At 42.4% G+C, this 24,857-nt stretch overlaps 2 protein-coding genes across 2 annotated transcripts in view; one reads left to right on the top strand and one right to left on the bottom strand.

Annotated features, from left to right (window-relative positions):
- Positions 1-4,106: 4,106 nt before the first annotated feature.
- The window catches only part of LOC128741224 (proton-coupled amino acid transporter-like protein pathetic), a 67,354-nt gene continuing 46,603 nt past the window's right edge, over positions 4,107-24,857 (bottom strand). The window contains exons 2-5 of the mRNA XM_053836870.1: positions 22,217-22,863; positions 21,782-22,147; positions 21,556-21,712; positions 4,107-5,466 (exon numbers count right to left, since the gene is read on the bottom strand). Coding sequence (XP_053692845.1) covers positions 5,206-5,466; positions 21,556-21,712; positions 21,782-22,147; positions 22,217-22,863 — 1,431 coding nt within the window. The 3' untranslated portion in view covers positions 4,107-5,205. The remainder of the gene's footprint in view (positions 5,467-21,555; positions 21,713-21,781; positions 22,148-22,216; positions 22,864-24,857) is intronic.
- LOC128741225 (collagenase-like) lies at positions 7,282-8,154 on the top strand. The gene is made up of 2 exons (XM_053836871.1): positions 7,282-7,496; positions 7,557-8,154. The coding sequence occupies exons 1-2, from the start codon at positions 7,282-7,284 to the stop codon at positions 8,152-8,154; spliced, it is 813 nt and encodes a 270-aa protein (XP_053692846.1).

Here is a 24,857-nt window from a genome sequence, read left to right as displayed (position 1 = left end):
AGAATCCAGACATGTTTAGGACCACACTGCAGAAATGCGTTGACGAAGGTAGCTTTCCTGAGACCTGGAAGCGCCAGAAGCTGGTGTTGCTGCCGAAGCCGGGTAAACCCCCCGGTGATCCCTCAGCGTATAGGCCTATATGCCTACTGGATACGGTTGGCAAGCTGCTAGAGAGAGTAATCCTGAATAGACTCACCAAGTACACGGAGAGTGAGAACGGCCTGTCAAACAAGCAGTTCGGCTTCCGGAAAGGCCGGTCTACAATAGATGCCATACGAATGGTAGTGGATGCCGCGGAAAAGGCCCAGAAACAACAAAGAAGAGGAAATCGCTATTGTGCGGTGGTCACTTTAGACGTGAGGAATGCTTTTAATAGCGCCAGCTGGGAAGCAATCGCCCGTTCGCTGGTTAGCATGACGGTTCCTGTGTATCTCTGCAGGATTTTGAAAAGTTACTTTCATAATCGTACACTGATATACGAGACAGACAGAGGGGAGAGAAGGATTACAATCACGGCAGGCGTTCCCCAGGGCTCCATCCTTGGCCCGACGCTATGGAACGCGATGTACGATGGAGTATTGAAGCTGAACCTCCCCAGGAGTGTGGAGATTGTCGGCTTCGCTGATGATGTGGCGTTGGTAGTAACTGGCGAATCAAGAGAAGAGGTGGAGGTACTCGCCATGGAATCCATACATATGGTGGAAGATTGCATGGGAGAGAATAGGCTGGCATTAGCTCATCATAAAACAGAGGTGGTAGTGATTAGCAACCGAAAGGCAGTGCAGCAGGCAAAGATCATAGTTGGAGAATGCATCATCGACTCTAAGCGGGACGTGAAGCAGCTGGGCGTGATTATCGACGACCGACTAAATTTCAATAGCCACGTAGATTATGCCTGTCAGAAGGCAGCAAAAGCGATCACAGCGCTAACCAGACTCTTGCCGAACAATTCGGCGATAAATAGTAGTAAGAGGAGGCTCCTGGCTAGTGTTACCACGTCAATACTTAGGTATGGCAGCCCTGTATGGATCTCGGCATTAAGAACGGAAAGAAATCTATCGTGTTTGAATAGTACGTACAGACTGATGAGCATGAGAGTAGCGAGCGCCTACCGCACCATATCACTGGAAGCGGTCTGCGTCATTGCCGGCATGATTCCCATTGGATTGGTATTGGAGGAGGATCTAGAATGCTACAGAAATAGAGGCCTCGGCGGAGCTCGAAAACGAACACGGGTAGATACATTGCGTAAGTGGCAAGTGGAATGGGACAACGCAATCAATGGAAGATGGACTCATCGGCTGATCCCGAATGTGTCCACGTGGATGAACAGGAAACACGGGGAAGTCGACTTCCACCTGACTCAATTCTTGTCAGGCCACGGTTGCTTCAGAAAGTACCTACATAGATTCGGTCACGCAGAGTCACCTCTCTGTCCGGAGTGCGCTGAAGTAGAAGAAACACCGGAGTACGTAGTGTTTGACTGCCCACGATTCGGGGCAATGCGAAGCGAAATGTTTGCCACCAGCGGTGAGGATTACAGCCCAGATAATGTAGTCCAAAAAATGTGTCGCGACATTCACACGTGGAATATAATCAGCCGAACCATCACACAAATCATGTCGGCGCTGCAGCGAAAATGGCGCGAGGATCAACAGTCGAGTCCTTAAAAAAGGTCTCATGTAATCGGTCTTGGGGAATGTTTCACCGCCGGGGAACTTCTCGTCGGAGTAGGGTAGCTTCACCGCCGGGGACTACTCGAGTCGACGATAGCAGAGTGAAAGTTGACAAAATAACAACACTCACGGAAAGAAATCCTGCGAGGGTGCCCGTGAAGGGAGCATCCCAGCATCGGTGCACGTCTCGACAGGTGTACGGAGCAGTGCACAGGCAGAGCGTACAGAGTAGGTTGCAACTGCAACGACAGTGAAGAAACGATCAGCGAATTATGCATCCCGATTAGCATTGTCTCGACAGACGCATCGGTGGAGTAACGAGCGGGACGGAGCAAACCAAGCTTGGACAGAAACATTACGAGGGCGGATCGGTTCGCGTCTCGACAGGCGAAGTGGAAGTGCAATGGCGAACTCAACTGAGTAGTGCTGAGCCCAATAAGAAACCCTGCGAGGGTGGCCGTGAGGAGATGGAAGTCATGATGGTCGCCATCTCTGGATCGGTACACGTCTCGACAGGTGCAAGGAAAGTGGACGGTGAAGGAGCAGGAGTAGCATCAAGAATGGCAGAACCCTGAGAGGGTGGCTGTGAAGGAGTGGACGTTATGAAAGTCGCCATCTCCGGATCGGTTCACGTCTCGACAGGTGTACGGAGCAGTTTACAAACACAGCCTCCCCCCGAAGTAATACTTAACGGTAGTTCCGGGGGGGTTAAGGTCAGACGCCCGTGAGCTTTTTAGTGGGTTAGAGTCCCACACTGTGCCACATACATCATCAGTGTGCCTGGCATAGAGCGTTTCCTCACATAAAAAAAAACAACATACATACATACATACATACATACATACATACATACATACATACATACATACATACATACATACATACATACATACATACATACATACATACATACATACATACATACATACATACATACATACATGCATACATACATACATACATACATACATACATACATACATTACACACATTGAATACAATCAACATTTGATTGATATGTTTTGATTTCACACGTTTTGATTTAAACCGTGAAATTTAATATACGGGGCTTAAATGTTAAAGTTTGAATAACCGATTTTAAATAACTCGGTTTCGTTTGATAGATCTCAGCAGTAATTTTCAAATAATAATAAAATGTGTGATGTTTTTCATTGAATTGATGCTTATATGTTACAAAAATATGTTTTAAATACTATTTTTTCACATTTCTTTTAACAGCTTTTAAACTACAAGTCCAATCATCATGAAATTTGGAAGTTAAGGGTTTGCAAGGCTCCCTTTTCATATGCAATCAATTTTGTTCAAATCGGTTGAGGGACCTATGAGATAATGAAGTCCCATATTTTTCGTATTTTTATACATAACTTTTGAACTAAAAGTCCGATCAATATGAAATTCAATAGCGACCTATGGGACACCTATACCTTCCATTTGACACTAAGAACATTAAAATCGGTCCAGCCATCTCCGAGGAAAGTGAGTGAGATTAAAAGCGTCACATACACACACAAACACACACACACACACACACACACACACACACACACACACACACACACACACACACACACACACACACACACACACACACACACACACACACACACACACACACACACACACACACACACACACACACACACACACACACACACACACACACACACACACACACACACACACACACACACACACACACATACACACACAGAAAATGCTCAGTTTTCGAAACTGAGTCGAATGGTATATGACATTCGGCTCGCAGGACCTTCTTTCCATTTCCGGTTTTCCGAGTGATTTCTATACCTTTATACTATATATTTATATAGTAGAAAGGCAAATTTTTTGGGTAGAGCGTCAGGCATGAAAAGCTAAAAAGGGAAATTGGACTATTTCATACCTAGCGGTCCTCCAAATAAATATTTTCCCATGAAAATCAACACTCGAGCTTCTTTTGAGTGTACTTTCATGATAAAGAAATCATTTGCTCGATCGCATCGTTTTTACGATGTTGCACGTTAGAGGGTTAAGTTTTCCAATATTGAAAAGTGATGTGTTCGTGTTTTCCTTGACGTTTTCACGCGAAGCTTTGCGAATGATTATTTTATATTCTCTTTTTTATTGCGTTGTGTAAGCTTTATCATAAAGCCTTTATGCGCTGTGTACGTAGGCTCACCGTTAGATGTCGCTTTGAACCACAATGGGTTTGTGTACAAACTACAGTACTCCGATAGAACGGTTCACATATTTGCAGATTGTAGTCGTCGTATTTGCAGTTATATGAAAGATCGATAGAGATGAAAATATTGAATGGCAATATCGTTTATTTTACTCAAAATTACTTACATTATTTTACCGCCTAACAGTGAGCTTTAAACATAAGATAGTAAATAAATGTATTAATTTGGATCTGTTTGCATGTTCAGCCGTTTATTTGTAATAAAAATAATTTACTATATGTTACCATTTATGTGCCTGTGACGTTCTATAGCAGCAATTGACAAATAGCTGGCGAGTTAAGTCTCAATGTACGCGATTTTTAAATGTGTATAGAATAAGATATGAGCAACACTTCCGCTACTTTAGAGTCAAGTTTTAATGAATCAACTTGTAACCTTGGTTAAGAGAAATATTTTCAATGACAACTGGAAGACAATGTTGTAACATTTTATTTCTAATTTCACTATTGTTTTCAACATGTTTGTTTAAGTTAGTTCTTATTTATACTTTGAAGGTTTAAATTACAGGTCAAGCATTTATTGAACTGGAACATAATTGCTGCCATCAGGCTGTTAACTTTATTAAAAAGTAATTCTGAATACATAGGAAACTTGATCATTTTCTTTCTGTCTTTTCGAGAAAAATATTTGGTTCATAATGCTGTTCTCTTTTACGTAATCTTAAAACGATTCTTATCGTCAACAACTTCTACGTTAAACAAATAGAAACAATTTTATAATCACATAGGTTTCGTTCTGCTGTCTAATACTCTATTAACAAAAAAGTCACTATCTCTAATGAAATTCCTTTACAAGGCATTAAACAAAATCGTTGTATTTGGGAACATTAGAAACATGTATGTCGAGTTGATCCGAATCAGATTCGAAATGTTTTTGTTGATATATTTAAAATTTCACTTCTCAGCTAAATCTACGATAACTGTATTCCGATGGCGGAAAATTTACAGGGCAGAAAGTGACACGTGCTGTTTTGATACCCCCGAACTCCGACGCGACGCGGTGTGTTTGGCTAAATTGTAGCCTTAACCGGTCGTCAGGGTAACGACCGGAAACCAGTCTCGCTTGGTGCTGCTACCGATACCTGGGACTGCTGGGCGGAGATTCGGGACACCATCACGTGCACTTCCGATCCAATGCACACACTTCCGACTGCGTTCACGGTGTCGCGTAGCGCGAACTACATAGATTTCTTAACATTTCTTAATTTTTTTTTGGGTATACTTAAGTCGGAAGTGTGCCCAATGCTTCAGCGAGGGGGCAAGTCTTGCTTATACTTCTTCCAGATGCTGGGAGAACTCTTCGATGCTGACGTACGTTCCGGTGATGAAACCGACAATGCCGAACATGATTAGACCGATGTTCTTCCAGAGCATCCAGTTGAATCGACCGTAGCCGGGTTTCTCGTAGTAGGTGACCAGCTCGATGACGGCCGGGAACATCAAACCCAGGGTGCTGAGACACACGGCACCGATCAGCGTCACGAACGGGCCAATGTTTGGCAAGGCGGCCGCGATGATGACGGTGAGAGTCTGAAAAAAAGGAAAAACAAATTAGTTTTTTGTGTTTTAGGATTTTCGTACATATGTTTTCAAACACAAGACTATTTTTAAATATTGGTCCTTTACCGCTAACTTTTTTCATTTTAAATAAATAAAAATTCAGAGTTAATGCGAAAAGACCGAGAAAAACAATGTATGATAACATCATACATGATGCTGCATGCTGTTCAACATCGCTCTTGAGGGGGTGATCCGACGAGCGGGCCTCGAAACGAGAGGCACGATTTTTACCAAGAGTAGCCAACTTCTAGGCTTTGCAGATGACTTCGATATCATTGCCAGGAATTTTGCGACGGCGGAGGCAATCTACGCCAGACTGAAAGCGGAGTCTAGGAGAATTGGGCTAAAAATAAATGCGTCGAAGACCAAATACATGAAAGGAAGAGGCTCAAAGGAAACAAACGCGCGCCTCCCACGGACGGTAGCCGTTGACGGCGACGAACTAGAAGTGGTAGAGGAGTTCGTGTATTTGGGATCGCTGGTGACCGCGGACAACAACACTAGTAAGGAGATCCAGCGGCGCATCCAAGCGGGAAATCGGGCCTACTTTGCCCTTCGTAAAACGCTACGATCAGGAAGCATACGCCGCCGCACGAAGCTAACAATGTACAAAACCATTATTAGACCGGTAGTTCTTTATGGACTTGAAGCCGTGACGCTGCTTACGGAGGACATACGCGCCCTTGCCGTGTTTGAGCGGAAAGTGCTGCGGACGATATTTGGCGGAGTACAAACTGAAAGCGGAGAGTGGCGGAGGCGTATGAATCACGAGCTACAGGCACTGCTTGGGGAGACTCCCATCGTACATCTAGCGAAAATTAGCAGGCTACGGTGGGCCGGACACGTCGTAAGGATGCCGGACGACTGTGCGACGAAAATAGTCCTCTTCAACAACCCCACCGGCACCAGAAACAGGGGGGCCCAACGTGCACGATGGCTCGACCAGGTCGAAAGCGATTTGCGACTTCTGAGACGACTAGGAAATTGGCGACGAGTGGCCCAAGACCGAGTTGAATGGAGACGAGTGCTTGAAACAGCACGAGCCACCCCGGCTCTATGCTGCTGAAGAAGAAGATAACATCATAGTGTATGATGAAATTAATTCAATCTAACAAATTGTTCTAACAGACAGCAGATATTTTATGTACAACAAACTCGTCGAGATTTTCATATCAAATGAAAACACAACTTTATGTCAACAATAGGAGAACTTGTTAATTCTCATTTAGGTTACTGACCTACATAATTTACGTGTTGAAAAGTGAACGTGTTAGTCAAAAAACGACTAACAAGTGGTAGGTATTTAGATATTTAGGATTATTAGATTAGATTGACTATTTTTGCCTTGTTGTTGTTGATATATTTTGGTCTTCTGATAATCAAACGAGGTTCAAAAGTTGATGGAAAATGACATGTAATGATGAAACTTACTAGGGTAGATGCTCCAGTAGTTGTGGTAGTACCTATAGTGGTGGAAACTCGGATTATTCCGTTATTATTGCAGATATTGGTACAAGTTTGATGGGTATCGAACTACCAGTACCAGTATTATTGGTAGGCATCAAACTTGTATCAAAATCTGCAAAAATAACGGAATAATTCGAGTTTCCACCACTATAGGTACTACCACAACTACTGGAGCATCTACCCTATCAATTGATAGTACCTAAAACCGATTAGATTATGGAAAACCCAGTTTAAGACCTGATAAACGCGGCTTGTGATGTTTATAAACATTGGATTTGTGGGAGCGTTTCTTAGTACTTCTCGATCTGGGCTAATAGAATGAAATACACCGCAGTATTTATCTTACTTACGCTGGCCATTACGGCTTCAGCTGTTAAGGACTCACGTGTCATTGGAGGCTCAATTGCCACGGCAGGCCAATTTCCGTATGTTGCTGGACTGATCACTAGAATCAACGTCCTGTTGTCGGGTCAATGCGCGGGATCGATTCTTTCAACACGTACCATTCTCACTTCTGCGAGCTGTGTTTCAGGGTAAGATCATACGATTCGTACAATATTTTCTACGGGTATGATAAATTGTTTTTTATATAGAATACAAAATGCGGTTGTTGTGATGGGTGGCCTTATGATCAATAACGAAAATGAAGCTGGTCAACTTCGTGTAACGGCGACCCAATTCATCATCCATAACGGCTATATGGAGGATACGCTGGACTTTGATGTCGCTTTGGTCATTCTACCGATACCGATTTCCTTCACTGACAGTATTACAGCGGTACGGCTTCCGAATCGCCGCCAAGCGGACGCCTCTTTCCTTGGACAGGAAGGCACATTCATGGGCTGGGGTAGATTCGGTGATGGTACAAGCAATTCCGAAGTTCTACGCTTCGGAACGTCACGAGTTATCACCAACTTGGCTTGCACCGTGAGCCTAGTAACAGAAACGATCCTAAGTGAGCACGTTTGTACGGCCGGAACGGACGATGATGCTGGCAATGGTTCACCTTGCCAGGGTGATAGTGGCGCTCCGCTGACCATTCTTGATTCCGACGGAATCACCACGCAGATTGGAGTCTTTTCGTTCCACTCCATTCTGGGTTGTGCCAGTGGACGTGCCGCAGTCTTCACGCGCATGTCCGCTTACCTCAACTGGATTGAAGACAATTCTGATGTCATGATTGAAGACTGATGACAAGCGATGGATGTGATTACTGTTTAATTTAGTCATAGATATAATAAAGCTGATTTTATGATATAACCTTCAAACTTTAAATGATTTTAGTATAAACTTTAGGAATGGCCTGTTTTGAAAATGGCCATTGGTATTTGTGCTAGCCAGTTCAACACTATGGTCCGAAACTATGTTAAAGAAAAAGCATCTTACTACAGCATAAAAGTGAGAGACCATTACGAGCTTAAAGTGAATGTGTGAGCTACGTGAATGAGTTTGTAAATTTGGAATAGCTGGTGGCCACCAGTAATAGCACTGTATCTGTATCTGTAAGCCACGCGGCATAATCAGAGTTGGGGGTCGGTTGAAAGCGGTGCTCTATGGAAAAAATTCTTATCGTTAAAAATAAAGATAGGAATTCTAAACTTGGAAGCAAAGAAAGTGCGTCAATTAATACACTCAGTTTATCTCGTACTCAATAAATCTTACAGTGCTGTATTATCAATCGGATTCTCCATCTTGATAACGTCAAGAAATATTATAGTAATAATATCGATGGATGCAAATTTGATTTCAAGCCAAAATATTAATAAATACTACGTATTAAGGGGAAATCCAAAGTGGTTGACCCAAAGTGTGCACCCACAATACTTCACCATAAATGTTATATGTTTAAACTCGAAACGTTTATTAGAATGTTTTATTAGTACATGAAGTCTGTTCCAGTTAATATCTGAAATCATCTTTCTACATAGTTACTGCAGAATCTGTAATTTTCGTGCCAAGAAACTGAGGATCTGGAAACATTGTTTACTTAGTGGAAAAAATTACATCAGGACTTATAAATAAAATCAAGCGATTATCCGCGATCTCATTCCACATGTAAGAAATCATGGTTTTCTCTTCAGCTTTTACCACTAGTCGGTATGCAAATTTCATGATAAATACAGTCTATCTAATTGATATACTGTCATATTCGATGATTCTTCACAAAACGGCATTAACTAGGCATGTTTTTCACATAAATTGCAAAAAAACTTGTAATGCAAATGCAAAAAAATGCAAAACAGGGGTAGAATGCACCATAGTGGGATCGAACAGTTAACAGTTATATTTTTAATTTGCAGTACATCTTTTGTTTCAGATTATTTATTAAAAATATAGCAATAATATGCATTGTATAGGACTTAGAATTTGCCTTAAACCTAATTGTACATTCTTTAACTTACAATATTTCATCACACATCAGTTGGAGAAAAATAAATGAATAAATTTTATTGCCAATCATGTTGAGATATGAACCCATTATTGCATCCATCCCATCCCAGCAAACGAACGCTATAACAAACGCTTCCGTCATTTTTGAAGCCTAGTGTCAGGAGTTTATACAACACGTGACTATATGTAAAATTTGCTGGTTGCGTTTAACTCCTGGCTGGGAAAACTTGGTGCGTTTTGGCCACGGGTTTTGGCGTTTTGCCTCACATAATGATTTTGACTCTTGCTAAAAATCGTCAAAAATAACAAAAAATACCGGTTTTTGTTAGGAAATTTCACCAGGAGATAGTGTAAAAAAGATCCCAAAGTCTTTTAGAAGTTGAAAAACGTGGAACAAACACACCGTTGCTCTGCAAAATGATGTTTTGCTTAAGCGGTGCATTCTGCTTGGTGCTTAAGCGGTGCAATCATTACCCTAAGTACCGTGCTTAACCGTTACCGGGAAACATTGACGATCATGCAAAGCAAACTAAACGTAGAAGTGGAATATATGAACGGAAACTACGAGCGAAAATCACCAGGGCAGTCTGTAACAGTCCCGGGATCTCCGGACGTGATTTGGCGAGAAGGCTCACCGCGACTGGCTGGCAAAGGGTGAACATGTGCATTCCATAACCTCTGTTCATTAACTCCTATTCCTACCTCCACGAGGTGCCGGCTGGGGTACGCAACTTCGGTTGTCGTATGCTAACAGGAAAGGGGGCACAGTGGCTCCCGCCCACATTAAGATGGCAGCCCCATCAGCGGGATAAGGACCTTAGGTTAACAGCCTACTGTACCAGAACACACAAAAAGTTAATGAAAATGAAAGAAGAAATCTCTCCGGATTATTGGCAACGACCTTTAGCATGAAAACACGGACACGAATCGGAACATGGAATATACTGACCCTTGCCCAGCAGGGCAAGCTGGCTCAACTTGCAAGGGAAGCTAGCCGCCTGAAGCTTGAAATCCTGGGGCTGAGCGAGGTCCGCTGGCCGGGTACTGGCGAACACAGGACATCATCCGGGCAAGTCTTGCTCTACTCTGGCATACGAGGTGAAAATGCTACTCGTGAAAGAGGAGTTGGATTCCTACTGAGCCCAGGGGCACATGCGGTCCTGATGAAGTGGGAACCAATAAATGAGCGAATAATCGTTGCCAGATTTAGAACACGGGTTAGGAACCTTACGGCAATCCAGTGCTATGCGCCAACAGATGCTGCCGACCTGCAGGAGAAAGAGAGCTTTTACAGCCAGCTGAACAGCGTGGTTGAGAAAATCCCGAAGGGGGACATCCAAATTCACATGGGCGACTTCAACGCGAAGATTGGCTCAAACAACGCGGACCTTGAACGCGTCATGGGACGCCATGGCCTAGGAGAGATGAGCGAAAACGGGGAGCTGTTTACAGAATTCTGTGGTAATAACGACATGGTCATTGGTGGATCGCTCTTCCCCCATAGACCAGTACATAAAGTCACGTGGGTTTCCCGCGACGGCCGAACAGAAAACCAAATCGACCACATCTGCATCAGCCGGAAATGGAGAAGGAGCCTTCTTGATGTACGCAACAGACGCAGCGCTGACATTGCATCCGACCATCATCTTGTTATCGCTGAGATACGTCTGCGCGTCGCGCGTGTCCAACGACGGGAGGAGAAAGTTGGGTGCCGCTACGACGTCCGCCGATTGGAGAATCCTGAGGTGAAAAGGGCCTTTGTTGAACAACTTGAATCTCGAGCCTCGGAGTTGCCATCTGGTGGAACCGTCGAAGAGCAATGGACCGGCATCAAGAACGCCTTCATCACGACCAGTGATGAAACCCTCGGCAAAGCGCGCAGTGGGCGGAGGGAGTGGATTTCGGATGAAACTTGGAGGAAGATCGACGAGCGGAGAGAGGCGAAAGCCGGCATTGAGCGAGCGCGGACCAGATCGGCTAAGACAGCTGCCCGTCAACGATACGCCGAACTGGAGAGGGCTGTTAAACGTGCTTGTAGGCGGGACAAGAGAGCCTGGACTAACTCCCTAGCCGAACAAGGAGAAACCGCCGCCGCCAATGGTGATATCCGTTTGTTGTACGATATTTCTCGCCGCCTTAGTGGTGCCAGGATGAATACAAAGATGCCGCTAAAGGACAGAGCTGGTCAGCTATTGACTGACCGTACAGAACAGCTTAAGCGATGGACTGAACATTTTGAACAACTCTTCCGAGTTTCAAATGTCAGAGACCAACAAAACCAGCAGCGTACGACGCCTACAGTTCGTCGAATAAATCGCGTGAACTCGGAGGCGCCACCGCTGGATGAAATTGTAGCAGCCATCAAGAGTATGAAATCCAATAGAGCGCCAGGGATAGATCGTATTTCAGCCGAAATGCTCAAAGCTGACCCATCTTTGTCAGCCCAGATGATGCATCAGCTTTTCAGCAATATTTGGCAAACCGCAACTTTTCCGGTGGACTGGATGCAGGGCATATTGGTCAAAGTCCCTAAGAAAGGAGACCTAACTGAATGCGGTAACTGGCGTGGCATCACGTTGCTCTGTATTACTCTCAAAGTACTCTGTAAGGTAATCCTCAACCGGATCCAGGAGAAGATCGACGCTACTCTCCGGCGGCAGCAAGCTGGATTCCGTGCTGGCCGATCATGTGTAGACCATATCACAACGCTCCGCATTATATTGGAGCAGATCAACGAATTCCAGGACTCTCTTCTGCTGGTGTTCGTTGACTTCGAAAAGGCGTTCGACCGACTCAATCACGAAACATCTGGGGCGCACTTAGGCGTAGAGGAGTTCCAGATAAGCTAGTCCATCTCATCGAGGCTCAGTACGAGGCGTTCTCGTGCAAGGTTTTGCACGACGGCGTCTTGTCCGACCCCATAAGGGTTACTGCTGGCGTGAGACAGGGCTGTATTTTATCACCGCTTCTGTTTCTCATCGTTATGGATGAGATATTAGTTGGAGCAATTGACAGTAGACCAAATCGAGGATTGCCTTGGAATCCTCTAACGATGGAGCAGCTAAATGACCTCGACCTAGCCGACGACATTGTCTTGCTCGCACAACGCCGAAACGATATGCAGAGCAAGTTAGACGACCTCTCCGAGAGCTCCCAGGCAGCAGGTCTCACAGTCAATGTAGCGAAAACTAAGTCTATGGTAGTGAACACTGACAATTCCACCAACTTTACAGTAGCGGGACAACAAGTTGAGCAGGTAGCCGTCTTTCAATATCTTGGTAGCCAAACAACGCCCGATGGTGGTACCAAGACTGATATAGCCACACGGATCAGGAAGGCCAGGGGTGCCTTTGCAGGTCATTCATTAACAGGTGCAGGTATTCATTAACCGGTGCCTGCGATATATTATTCGTGCCTGGTGGCTTGATAATTGGATATCCAATGAGGAACTCCATCGTCGGTGTCATCAACGGCCGATAGCCACAGAAATTCGTGAGCGTAGGTGGAAGTGGATCGGACACACCTTGAGGAAAGGAGCGAACGAGGTTTGCAGAGCAGCACTCGACTGGAATCCACAAGGACAGCGTAGAAGAGGCAGACCCAGAGGCTCATGGAGACGGAGCTTAGCCAATGACTTCCGGGCTGTAGACGAGAACCTGTCCTGGCGACAGGTAAAAGCCATGGCGGGTAACCGTCAGCAGTGGAGATCTCTGATTTCATCCCTTTGTTCTGCCGGACCGGCGGACATGGACAGTAAGTAAGTAAGCTCACCGCGACTTACAGTACAGTTCAGTGAACCTGCATGTGAGAAAGCTTGCGGTTGTATCATGCCACCAAACATCCCAACCGAAGCTAGATGCCAAGAACCGCACAAAAAAACTGTACGACCAAGCTCTGATCAAGTACAGTGGATGTATTCTGATGGATGATAAAATGTAAAAATGGACTTTCAAAATGGACAAATCCCGGATCAAACATATTTCAAAGTTGCTTGTTTTTATATGTATTTTATACATGTTTTATCGCGGTTTTAATCAATACTGCATGGTTTTGGAGTCAAAAGTTCTTTGTTCTATCTGTAAAACCATAAAAAACTGTTAATGAAGCAAGTTTATTGTGATAACCACTAGTTTAAACTAGTTGACAGTATCACATCTCTTATCAAACTAGTCTAAATGTTTCTACAATGTTCTACAGCGTAGCAATACAATGGCGTACCAATACAAAATTGATCTTATCGTGGTCGCTTGTCAAGCCGCAGCCGGTTAGTAAACGGCTGGGACTGGATAATACGTAACATTGTGTGCCTCACATACCAGCGAGTATAAAACAGTCCCAATAGTCGTCCTAAGCCTCTTATCCAGCAACTCCTATCTCTACCTCCTCGTGGTACTAGCCGGAATACGAGCAACCTTGTCGGGGAATCAACCCCGTGGAAGCTAAGCTCGTATAACGACATACAGGAAAGGAGATACTCGTGCGTAGTCTGGGTGTAACAACGAATAGCCTTGGCAACCTGGAGCGTTTGTTCCCGTGGCCGGGGCGGTTCTTGATAGCTTAACATGTTTATTGGTTAATAACTATAGACCAACTGCCACTTGGCTGACAACTCGTTGTAGCCCGGCGATCGCCTCGTTTGCTGCTTAATTTGTCCTTCGAAACGATACTTGGAGGAATATTCTGCTACGAAGAGGGTGGGGTTGTGCTCGTAATGGTACTAATATGGTTGAGAAGCCGTGGACAACCGGTCCTTGCCATCAGGATATCAGCTACAAGGATTGCTCGGCACAGATTTCTCCTGGTCGCTCGGGTGTCCAGCCCGATTAGCATCAAACACGCTTCATATCTTGGTAGCTGGAGCGGTTTGTTCCATGGCAGGCGACGGAGGGCGAATCGAACTAATTTGTGCTGTATTTAGATAATCGGAATTTCAAGCCTCCGAATAATATTCCAACATCGAACCGAAAAGCGCGAATTATAAACTCCTCAAACAATATATATCAGTGAAGCTTTTTGCGGTTCTCATAATTAGGCCACGACTGCGGCATGCTTTAGCAACGGTGTAGTTTATGTGCTGCTTGTAGGCTAACTGCGAGTAAAGGAGGATTCCCAGGTCCGTGATGCAGGACTCTCTTTTAATCAGTTCACTATCGAGATGATAGTCGAAAAGAATTGACCGTTTTTTTCCTAGAGAACGACACAACTGAACATTTGCTAATGTTGAGCACCATTCTATTTTCGTTCACCATCTTGAACAGCTCTTCAGTTGCTGTTGCAGAAACATGACGTCTTCTACTTTTTTGACCTCACGATAGATCTTAAGATCGTCTATGCGTCGTTAGAAAAAAGAAAGAAAAAAGAAAAATACATAGTGGATCCTCACACTACATGTAATCGCTGCCACGGACGGTTATCGACTGATGGTTGCTAAGCACAAACCGAATAGCTATATGTCTATCAATCTGTGCAGTTGCAACAAATACAGTCAACAAAAATATATTCGCGCTGGATAAATGTGCGAATGAATGATAGAATCAGGCATGCGTCATAACAAAACCTTGATATAAGACCACAGAGTATAGACGGCTTAGTGGTGTAATTGGTTAAACAACACGCTCAACTAGAGATTGTGAGCTGTGAGTTCGACTCTCACCTTTGCTAAGTCTATATTTTTGGCCTAATATCAAGAATTTTCAGTTTGCGTGAATCTACATTCTTCGCATTAAGCACTTATTCTTCCCCAACAGAAAAGTAAAGCCGACTGCTATACGTCGTTAGAAAAAAGAAAGAAAAAAGATCTTAAGATCATTAGCAAAGCAAAACCTGAGTACTCGTAGCAAAAAGCTTAAATCGGTGAAGTATAGCATGAAGATGATTGGGCCCAGATGCCTGCCTTGTGGAATACCGGACAAAGTAATGAACTCGCTGGATATTGATTCTTCGACTTCAACAACCAGATATCGATCAGCCAAGTTGGATTTCAACCAGAGCAGTGTGGTGCCGCCAATCATATCCCATCCTCTCAAATTTGGTACTCGCAATTTCATGATTCAACTTATCAAAAGCAGCAGAAAGGTTGGTGTGAATTGCATCCATTTGGATACACCTTGACATGGTATCCGTAGCTTAGGTAGTGATTGATCGGCGTAGCATGAATCGATGCTGAGAATCGTCGATGCATTGCTTACAATGGTAGAACACTGGTCCAAAAATTACTTTTTTGAATAGTTTGGATGCCGCACACAAAGCAGCGATACCTCGATAATTATGGATGTCCTTTTTATCATGACTTGATTATTCCACAACAAAGTGTGCGGTTGTACTCCAGGATAGGAACAATGTCCGGGACAATAGTCAGATCCGGAGCGGAAGGTTGAATTAAGAAATGTGTTGTCTGGGCACTAAACCCAAGACGGCAGCCCCATCACGAGATTCTGTAGCATGGCCATAGCAAGGCAATCTACCGTACTACGAAAAATCAAATAAATTCGACCATGAACATTCTGCATGGATAAAGGCAACGAAATAAGAACCTAGAATGTATACTTGGTTCCTGGAGCTTCGGGTCGCTGAATTTCGTTGGTGGCTAGAAGGTATTTTTATAACAGCCCAGAAAGTTCGGCATCGAGGCACTGCAGAAGACTTGTTGCAAAGGCGAGAAAGTGTAGAGAATCCGTGTCCAAAAGGCCTAATTTTACCAAAGTGGAGGACCGACCAATAGCTGGGAACAGGCTTTGCAGCGATGGGAAAATTGCGGAATCGCATGATGGACTGGAAGGCGATCAACGAGAGAATATGTATGTTGAGGATAAAGGGCCGTTTCTTCAACTACACCATCCCAAACGTAAACTGTCCACACGAAGATAGGCAACGTACAATAGCTTTTCACTACGGAACATAATAATCTCTAACGGGAATATGAACCACCCAGATCTGTAAGGAAGCGATGTATAGACCGTTGACCAGGCTCCCTAACCTGCACACTAACACGAACAATAACAGCCAGCGATGCAGCGACTTTACAGCTTCCCGAGATCTGATGATCAGAAACTCTTTCTTTCTCCGCTAAAATATCCATCCCAAGTAGCACATTTTTGGCACTTTTAGTTGAGGAATTTTATTTATGACTGAAATTGGTTTTAATACAGTTGCCACAACTGTTTTACGACAACTGTGATAGTAGTGATAAAGCTGCCGGATCACATGACCAACGAACGTTGAACCAAATCGACCATATTCCATTCAACCATACGCTCTCTAAGGGGTGCGAATATCGACAGGGGAGCACTCAAAGCTATCGATGGTGTATACCTTGCGACAAAGCCTTCCTTGGTTAAGCATTGGGCAATTAGGCGTTCCACGAGTTGTCGAGAACTACGCGCGCGTGCTGGATGAAGTTCTATCTTCTTTTGTGAAGCTAGGTACTTCGACCGTCGAATACGGGTGGTTCGGTCGTCAATGAGGCCACAACTGCTTTGCTAGTTGAAGGGGACGTGCACGAAATGACTGGTTTTACGGGGAACAAGCCAACAAGCGATGGTGAGAAAAAAGAGTTTGGTAAAACTATATAATCATTACCATGACGGAGGATTGGGTTAAGTAATGACGAGCGGGGAATGACTTGAACACGATCCTGAGGATGAAAAAGCAGAGATGCAGAAGGAGGCCAAAGATCGTAGAGTTAGAACAACAACTACTACGACGCGCTTGCTGTTGGTCCCGTGAACCTGGTCACAAACAAGTGCGAAGTGGTTGCCAGTATCGAAGAGATCGTACAATTGAGTATATCGAAGAATAATTGAGCCGCCGGAAAGGACCGACTCCCGACAGAACTCTACAAAATGACAAAGAACCACTAGCAATGGCACTTCACTGGATAATTTCAAGGATTTGGGAGAAAGAGTAACTACCGGAGGAATGGATGGAAAGTGTGGTTTGTCCCATCTATAAAAGGGACTCGATTGTTGTAATTACCGCGATATTACGTTGATCAATGCCGCCTACAAGGTGTTTTCCTAGATCTTGCTTCGTCAATAGCAAGAGATTTGGTAGCGCAGTAGTAGGCGAGTTTCTTGGGTGAACGTGCTGTTATGGATCAAATTTTGTCTATCTGATAAAATTCTCCAGGAGTTTCGGAAGCATAATGTGCCCACGCACCACAGTTTCGTGAATTTCAGTGCAGCGTACGATACAGTCAAGCGCAAACAGCCATGGCAGGTAATGCGCGATAATGTTTTTCCGGACGAACTGATGCGGCTGCTCAAAGCTGCTCTGGAGCGAGTGATACAGGAGCACTCTTGCCAAACTAAAACCGGAGGCTAAAAGGAGGGGATTACAAATCAATGCGTCGAAAACTATATATATATGGTAGGAACTTCCGAAGAGGCTCCAGAACAAACGACATTCGCCTTCCACCGACAATAGGGATGCTTTACGGGTTTTACCGAAACCGGTTTTACCGGTATTACTGTGCTGTTTTTCAATACCGAAATACCGGTTTTTACGCAATCAAAAACCGGTATTTTCGGTATTTTTTTACATAGTAAATTCAATAAAAAATAACTCAATAAACTTCCATTGCCGTTCAGATTGTTAACGTATACGGTAGGCGAATTCAATTCAACGACTCGAGGTTCTTAAAATAACAGCCCAATTATATAATATTAACAAACGGAAAATATTTATCTAAATATCTATGATAGTGACTTCAACAAAAATACAATTAAGAATATTGCGCAATAGTAAAAATGTGCGATACACATTGTTGCTCTTCAGAAAATCTTCAGTGAAAAATTACGGAGTGCTTTAAAAAATGTCGTAGCATATCACGGAAAAGGAGTTCGTTTATTGACCCGTTGTTGGCAATCCTCAACGGATAGACAGGATGACTATTTTCTGAAATCACCATTAAAGATTGCATAAAACCATGCATGCATGGATATGCAGTTTTTTCCGACCATGTTCAGTTCCGGATCTATTATATACCCTCCGCCTTAAAATACGTGTCTCAAAATTCACTAATGCTCTATGTCACTCAAAATAATTCGAAAAACCAGTAAATATTGCAATTACCTGGCACCACGTATCACAGCATGTTTCGTATGTTTCAGCATGAACAGGGCTTAATAAAATTAGTAGGAAAATAAGCTGTCAATTTGGACCACAAGACCACATATTTTGGTATTACTCAAATTGTATGCAGTTTCCCAGTATAGTCTGACTCGTTTTAGAGTTGACACGATAAACACTCTTTCCATACTTATTTCTTTTTAAGAGAGCTAGTCACTTGGCTGTTCCAAAAAATTCAGTACCATTGATTAATGGAAAAATTTTCTACAAATTTTACAATTTTTTAATTTATTTGTCAAGTATTGGCTTTTACCGGTTTTTTACCGGTTTTACCGGTATTGAATTTATCAATACCGAAAAACCGGTTTTCGAAATACCCCCTCGGTATTGGCATCTCTAACTGACAATGACTATTGATGGCAACGAACTGGAAGTGGTTGAAGAGTTCATATATTTGGGATCCCTGGACATCGGTTACAATAAAACGAGTAAGAAGATTCAACGATGCATTCAAGCTAGTTGTCAAGCCTTCTTTTCCCTCCGCACTACGCTTTGATCAAGGATCAAACGGCGCTGCAGAAAGCTGATGATGTACAAAACGTTAATCAGACCGATAGCTTGCTTCAGACTTAAGATTGTAGCTTTGCTTACGAAAGACATCACATGCGTCATTTCCGTATTTGTACGAAATGTGTTGCGAACTATTTTTTGGCAAAGTACAAAGGTTTGGAGTACAAATGGAAAGCGAAGCGGTTTCCCATCGTACAACTGGCGAAAGTTAGGGGATTCCGTTGGATCGGCCACGTCGCAAGGATGCCGTACGACGGTAAAGTGAAATCTGTTCTTTTCAAGAATCCCACCGGCACCAGGAATAGAAGGGCGCATTGTGGTATGAGTGGCTCGACCAGGTTGAGGCTGACTTGCGTGTGTCGAAATGCTCAACGAAATGGCTGCAGGAAGCCCCTGACCGAGTACAGTGGAAAAAAATTCTTGATATGGTAAGAGTCACCCCGATTCTATGCTGCTGGAACTAAGTACCTAAGTGATAATGAGTTGGTTTTTGGATGATAATTTAAATTACCTTAAATATCTCCAATATCTATCAAACATCATATCTACACATGACCACCATAATTGGGTTATAATATAACCTAATTTTGTTCAATTAGGGATCATTCAATAATGACGTCCACTGCTTATGGGGGGAGGGGGGTGTCAAATTTGTGACAGGTTGTGACAGAGGGGGGGAGGGGGTCTAGGCATGTGACATCCGTCAAAGAAAATTTATTCTCAGAAAAAGGCTACAAAAACTCATCGAATTATTTCGATTTTCAAACTTATCTTACTACAGAAGATCGCAAGAGGACCCGACATCGCCGAAGCAAATAAATGAAGCTGAATCTCTCCTACCTTCTCTTCACTCAAAAAGCGACTTGTTTTATTTGTTGAACAGAATCTTTCAAGCTGGTAATTGTTTCAGCTGATGGCGCCGAAAGTCGGGCACGATTAGCCTATGTTACGCTAGATTAATTATACCATGCGTTACATTAAAGGATATATGTAAATCATTTTCAGTTCATTTGCAATCAAAGTTTCTAGCCTTTTACTAAATATTTGATAGACAAGTACAAAATAAACTTTAAAAGCGATCGTCACGATGCACATAAGAAGGGCTCCATATAAAGTAGCGGCCAAAATTGCCGAATGTAAAATTTCACATTCTAGCACATGCTTAAACGCGGTTTTGTAGTAAATTGTCTATATTTTTATGATTCGCGAATAAAATTTTGATAGAAAAAAAATTTCATGTAGAAAAAAGCTGTCAAAGTTGCTCATTTCAAAAGTTTGAAAAATAGGTCATTTTAAAAAAATCAACAAATTAAATACTTATCGCGGATGTAAATATTATTGTTATATATCATTTTAAAACTGATACCTTAGCCTATCAAAAAATGAAATGAAAACAAATTTAAACTCAATGAGGTGCGCGATAGGCTATTTATAATAAAAATGAAATTCGCATAAAATTTAATCAAAAAAACAACTCTTGTCGCCTCTTGTCGCCGCAGTTTCTTACACTGCGTGTGAAAGCTCGAAGTATGTTGTATCAAAACATGAATTAAAAGTTTGCTATAATTTGACGTTTTCCGAAAAAAAATAATTTTAAAATTGTCATATTTTTAGCAAGTCTTTAAAATTTTAAGTACTCTTTCAGCAAATTTGATTATCTTTGTTACTAAATTTATTTAGTACCTGAAGAGAGTTTCAATGAGAAAATGGGAGAGTCCCTGCGAGAAAGAATTTTTTTTTGTCAAGCAAACATTTATATCGGATACATTTGATAATTTTTCCCCAAATCACCCTAAATATGAGTTCTTATAAGTTTAAATCATTTCTTTTGTAACAAATATAACCTAGAATCAATTTGAAACTAAAAAATAATTTTGGCCAAAAATTGCGATTTTCCGACTATTGTGCGATGTAGTGAAACCTGTCTCGCCGATGCAGATTGAAGCTGTTTTAAAGCGGAGTGGTGCTCTTCAGTTGACACCAAAACTTCATTTCTTCATTGATTTGTGACGATTTGCAATTGAAGCTTGCTAGAGCCTTTGTTCGCAATTCATAAATCGTGTCTATTAAAATATTTTTTACTAATAACATTACATACAGCAATTCAATAAAAAAAATCTGTAAAAAAATCAGTAAAAGTCTACTCTCTGGATGGAGAAAGTTAGCAAAACGTGGAATCTTTTTATAATTTCGTTAAAAAGATAACTTTAAAATCAGTTTATCCGGAAAAATCAAGAAAATTTAAATTTCTTTTTTTCGAGAGAATACGCGACTGTTATTTTCTACGATTTTTTAGTCTTACACTACTTCTCAAAATATTAAGCTATTTTATTTCTATTTTAGGTTTGTGTGACGTCCAAAGGGGGGGGGGGAGGTTGAGTTCTGTGACACAATCGGACAGAGGGGAGAGGGGGGGTCCAAAAAAGCAGAAATTTGGTGGACGTCATATTTGAATCGTCCCTTAGTTTATAGAGTCAACTTTGACTAATATTCCACAATTCTAATATTTCACAATTTCACAGTTCTTAGTTTTATAGAACAGATTAAAATTTGTGTACTTACCACAAGCCCGATCCGGATAGCATATTCGGCAGCATTTTTGTGCTCATTAAAGTTGTGCTGTACATTCTTCCAAATGATCTCCATTGGTACATAGAACTGCAACGTGTAGGTTAAAAATATTGCCACAGCAATCATAATCTTGACGGCCTGTGCTAAGCTGAAAACAATCAAACGTATTACCAATGTATTAAAACTAACTTCAACGCCGAATTTCATTTAAACTTACACGTCTTCCACGGGAAGATTCAACGTGATGCTACCATGAGTTCCTTCGCCATACTTCAAGTAGCCCAGAAATCCAACGGATGCGTACAATAGTACCACGACACACATACCGGTGTTCAACACTCCAGGGCAGCCAATAAAGTGCTGCGGAGTCTTCATGTTGTTCTCCAGCGACATTACTACACCGATACCTTCTAGAGCAAAGATCACCGTACCAAAGAACATTGGCATGTGATGAATTTCGGCGATGGCCTTTCTGTCTGAAAATGAGGGCAGATCTTGGGTAATATAGTACAACGTTATTCCGACACCCGCTCCAATTAGAATATTGGCAATCATCGAGAATGGTGTCAGATACTTGAGTTTTCTGTAAAATCAATTTACGGTTAGTGCAATCTGAACTAGTTGGACAAGTATTATCTGAAGATCTTTATACCTGATCAAATTAATCAATATGACTGGAAATAGCGTCAACAGAATGTAGTACCGCACGTCCAGGTGGCTGTTGGTGTAATAATCTACCACCTGCTTGACGTTGGTTGCAACGAAGACGAGGTAGATACAGCAGCATCCCATCAGATCCAGTACCAGGAAAAGATTGATGATGAACCTCGCTAACCGTGAATACTTTTTGATTCCTTCCGGACCGGCCAGAAATGCGGTTTCCGCCACGTCAGCAAAGCCCAACGATGGGATCTGAGCTCTCCTGCACAGCAGGTGCGAACACTTCACTAGAATATGAATACAGTAGGTACAGATGGCACCGATAGTTAGGGTTGCTGCCAATCCAAACCATAGGCCGGCATTTAGGAATGCCAGCGGCATCGCTAAAATTCCCGAACCGAGAGAACCTTTGAGCAAATGAATCAGAGTGTCCACGTCGGAAGTGGGATGGGTTAATTTCCGGTGCTCGAACGGATTGTAGCAGGCAGCTTCTTCGTCATCCCGTGGCATTCCTACCAGCGGTAGGGTCGAACCAGCCGCCGTTTGCGTCGGGACATCCGTGAGACTGGCTTTCATGTTGCCGAAAATGTAATTGCTCACGTCCGATTTGCTGGAGCCCGTCCACTGCGGCCGAATAGGCTAAAAAAGAGAAAACAAATATGGAATTCTTCACTTGGATTGTAATTAAATAGCAGTTTTCTGCGCTTCCTAGATCAAATTTACGTCGCAAATTAACTGGACGCTGCAACTGCCGTGGGTCTGATTGGAAACTGATATCTAAAACGTGGATTGCGCTACCTAGTGAAACCGAGAACAGTCGAGTCGGTCGTTGCTTTACGGCCAGAAAGCTGAAACGACTGCATGTGCCGGTAAATGTGCAATTACCGAGACATGTAATGGGCCATTCTGACACCTGATTGCAGTCACTACTGTGGGAAGGTGCAACTGTAGAAGGGGTTTCCAGGGTGAGTGATTAAACAAAGGTATGGCTAAGTATAAACTACTCACGAAATATGTCGGATGTAAGCTTCATTCCGGGAATTGATAAGCGTACATGCAATAATTATTGGTTGGAGATGGATTAGTTTATAGTTCAGGCCGCGATACCCAGGATAGTTGATTTACAATTGTTATGAAGATTTACTAGTTGCAGCAGCAATATTTACTTATTTTAATGAGGTAGTTATATCCTTAACGACTCTGCATCGAGTTTGCACATTCGTTTTAGATATTTGAACTTAACTTGATTTTATTACGTGGTATTACATTCTTTTAAAATAAGATGGCATGTTGAAACATTGAAATTAGAAGGTAACTTAAACCAAACCGTTCACCGGATAAGCCAAAGAATGGTGTCCTGTAGTAATTACGTCATCTATCTGATATAACATGTGCTTTGTGATGTGTAAGCCGCACAGAGGTTGGTCAGTTGAAGCGAACCGTGATCATATTCACATGATTTCATTCAATCCTCTCAAATATTTCAGATGCAAAGAAAAAGAAATCCGTCCTAAAATAGACTTTTTGCCAACTGTGGTGGTCTATGGGCGTGAAATGACCGCTGCATTCCAAGAAAATACTGCAGATAGCTGCAGATGTATTTTTCAATGTTGTTTGTCGATGCGATTGTATTTATAATTTTGTCCGTCATGCTTTTTTCAACAAGACAGCAAATAAATTGAAAATGTAACTAGGCATGATAAATCTGTTGAAAAAATATTGACTCAGTCAAATTCTTCTTTTATCTTAGCGATTGAATTTATTATCCTTGTCATATTATGTTACATCAGATTGTATTTAGTACAATAAATGATTTGAATAAATTCTATCATACTTGTTGTAGAATTGTAAGAGAATTTTCATCTGAGTTTCACTTCTAGCCTTAACAGTATCTGAACGTATTCTTCTTAATTGTTTATGTTAATGCATAGACCTTGAATGCTCTCAAGATCACCGGAGGTGAAGGGGAAGGTCGAATGGAAGAGTTATTTTCAATCCTTGGGTATAGTCAAATAATGAAAGGACCCCAGGGTCATGCTATGCCGTAGTCAAGTGGAAATTTTACTCACAAAAAGGCACATATGTGGTATGTCCTCAAAAGATGCTCTAGCGAAGAGATCAGAAAAGTTGTTTTTCTTCTACTAGTTTTAGGATCGGTTGTATGTTTTTTTAAATCTAGAATTAAATGCCGAGAGATTTCGTTCTCCTCTGCGCAATTTTCGGATCGGATCGGATTAATTTCTTTTTTTCGCGATACTTGATTAATCTGAATTGATGCGTACTACTCGATACTTTCTTAATACCAAAAACGCTTACATAAGATATCGCAACAAAATGTCAAAATGTGCACAAAAGCTAAACCATAATTCATTATTTTCTTTTCTTTACAAAAAAAACCAGCACAACAGAAATGCAATTTTTTTGTAAAGTAAAGGAGTTTCTGGTGCGACGAATGATAAACTGGATGAAACTGGAAAATTTCGATATGAAGGTCAAAAATACATTGGGTCGTTTTATGGCAGGTGGGTCGGACAAAAAGACTCAGATCGTTTCCCTTATTAAAACAGTTGAAGCCCATTGGCGTAGCTAGAAGGGGTGCCCGAGGCACCCTCTGTAAATTTCTACCAATGCTC

The sequence above is a fragment of the Sabethes cyaneus genome, chromosome 3, assembly GCF_943734655.1.
Source record: "Sabethes cyaneus chromosome 3, idSabCyanKW18_F2, whole genome shotgun sequence".
NCBI classification, from domain to species: Eukaryota; Metazoa; Arthropoda; class Insecta; order Diptera; family Culicidae; genus Sabethes; species Sabethes cyaneus.
This window is presented reverse-complemented; position numbering and strand designations above follow the sequence as displayed.

What these genes read in the sequence shown, in the direction of transcription:
- LOC128741225 (XM_053836871.1), top strand. Translation starts at nt 7,282, where the DNA reads ATGAAATACACCGCAGTATTTATCTTACTTACGCTGGCCATTACGGCT. An exon ending in TCTGCGAGCTGTGTTTCAGG is followed by an intron (nt 7,497 to 7,556) that starts GTAAGATCATAC and finishes TTTTTTATATAG; the next exon opens with AATACAAAATGCGGTTGTTG.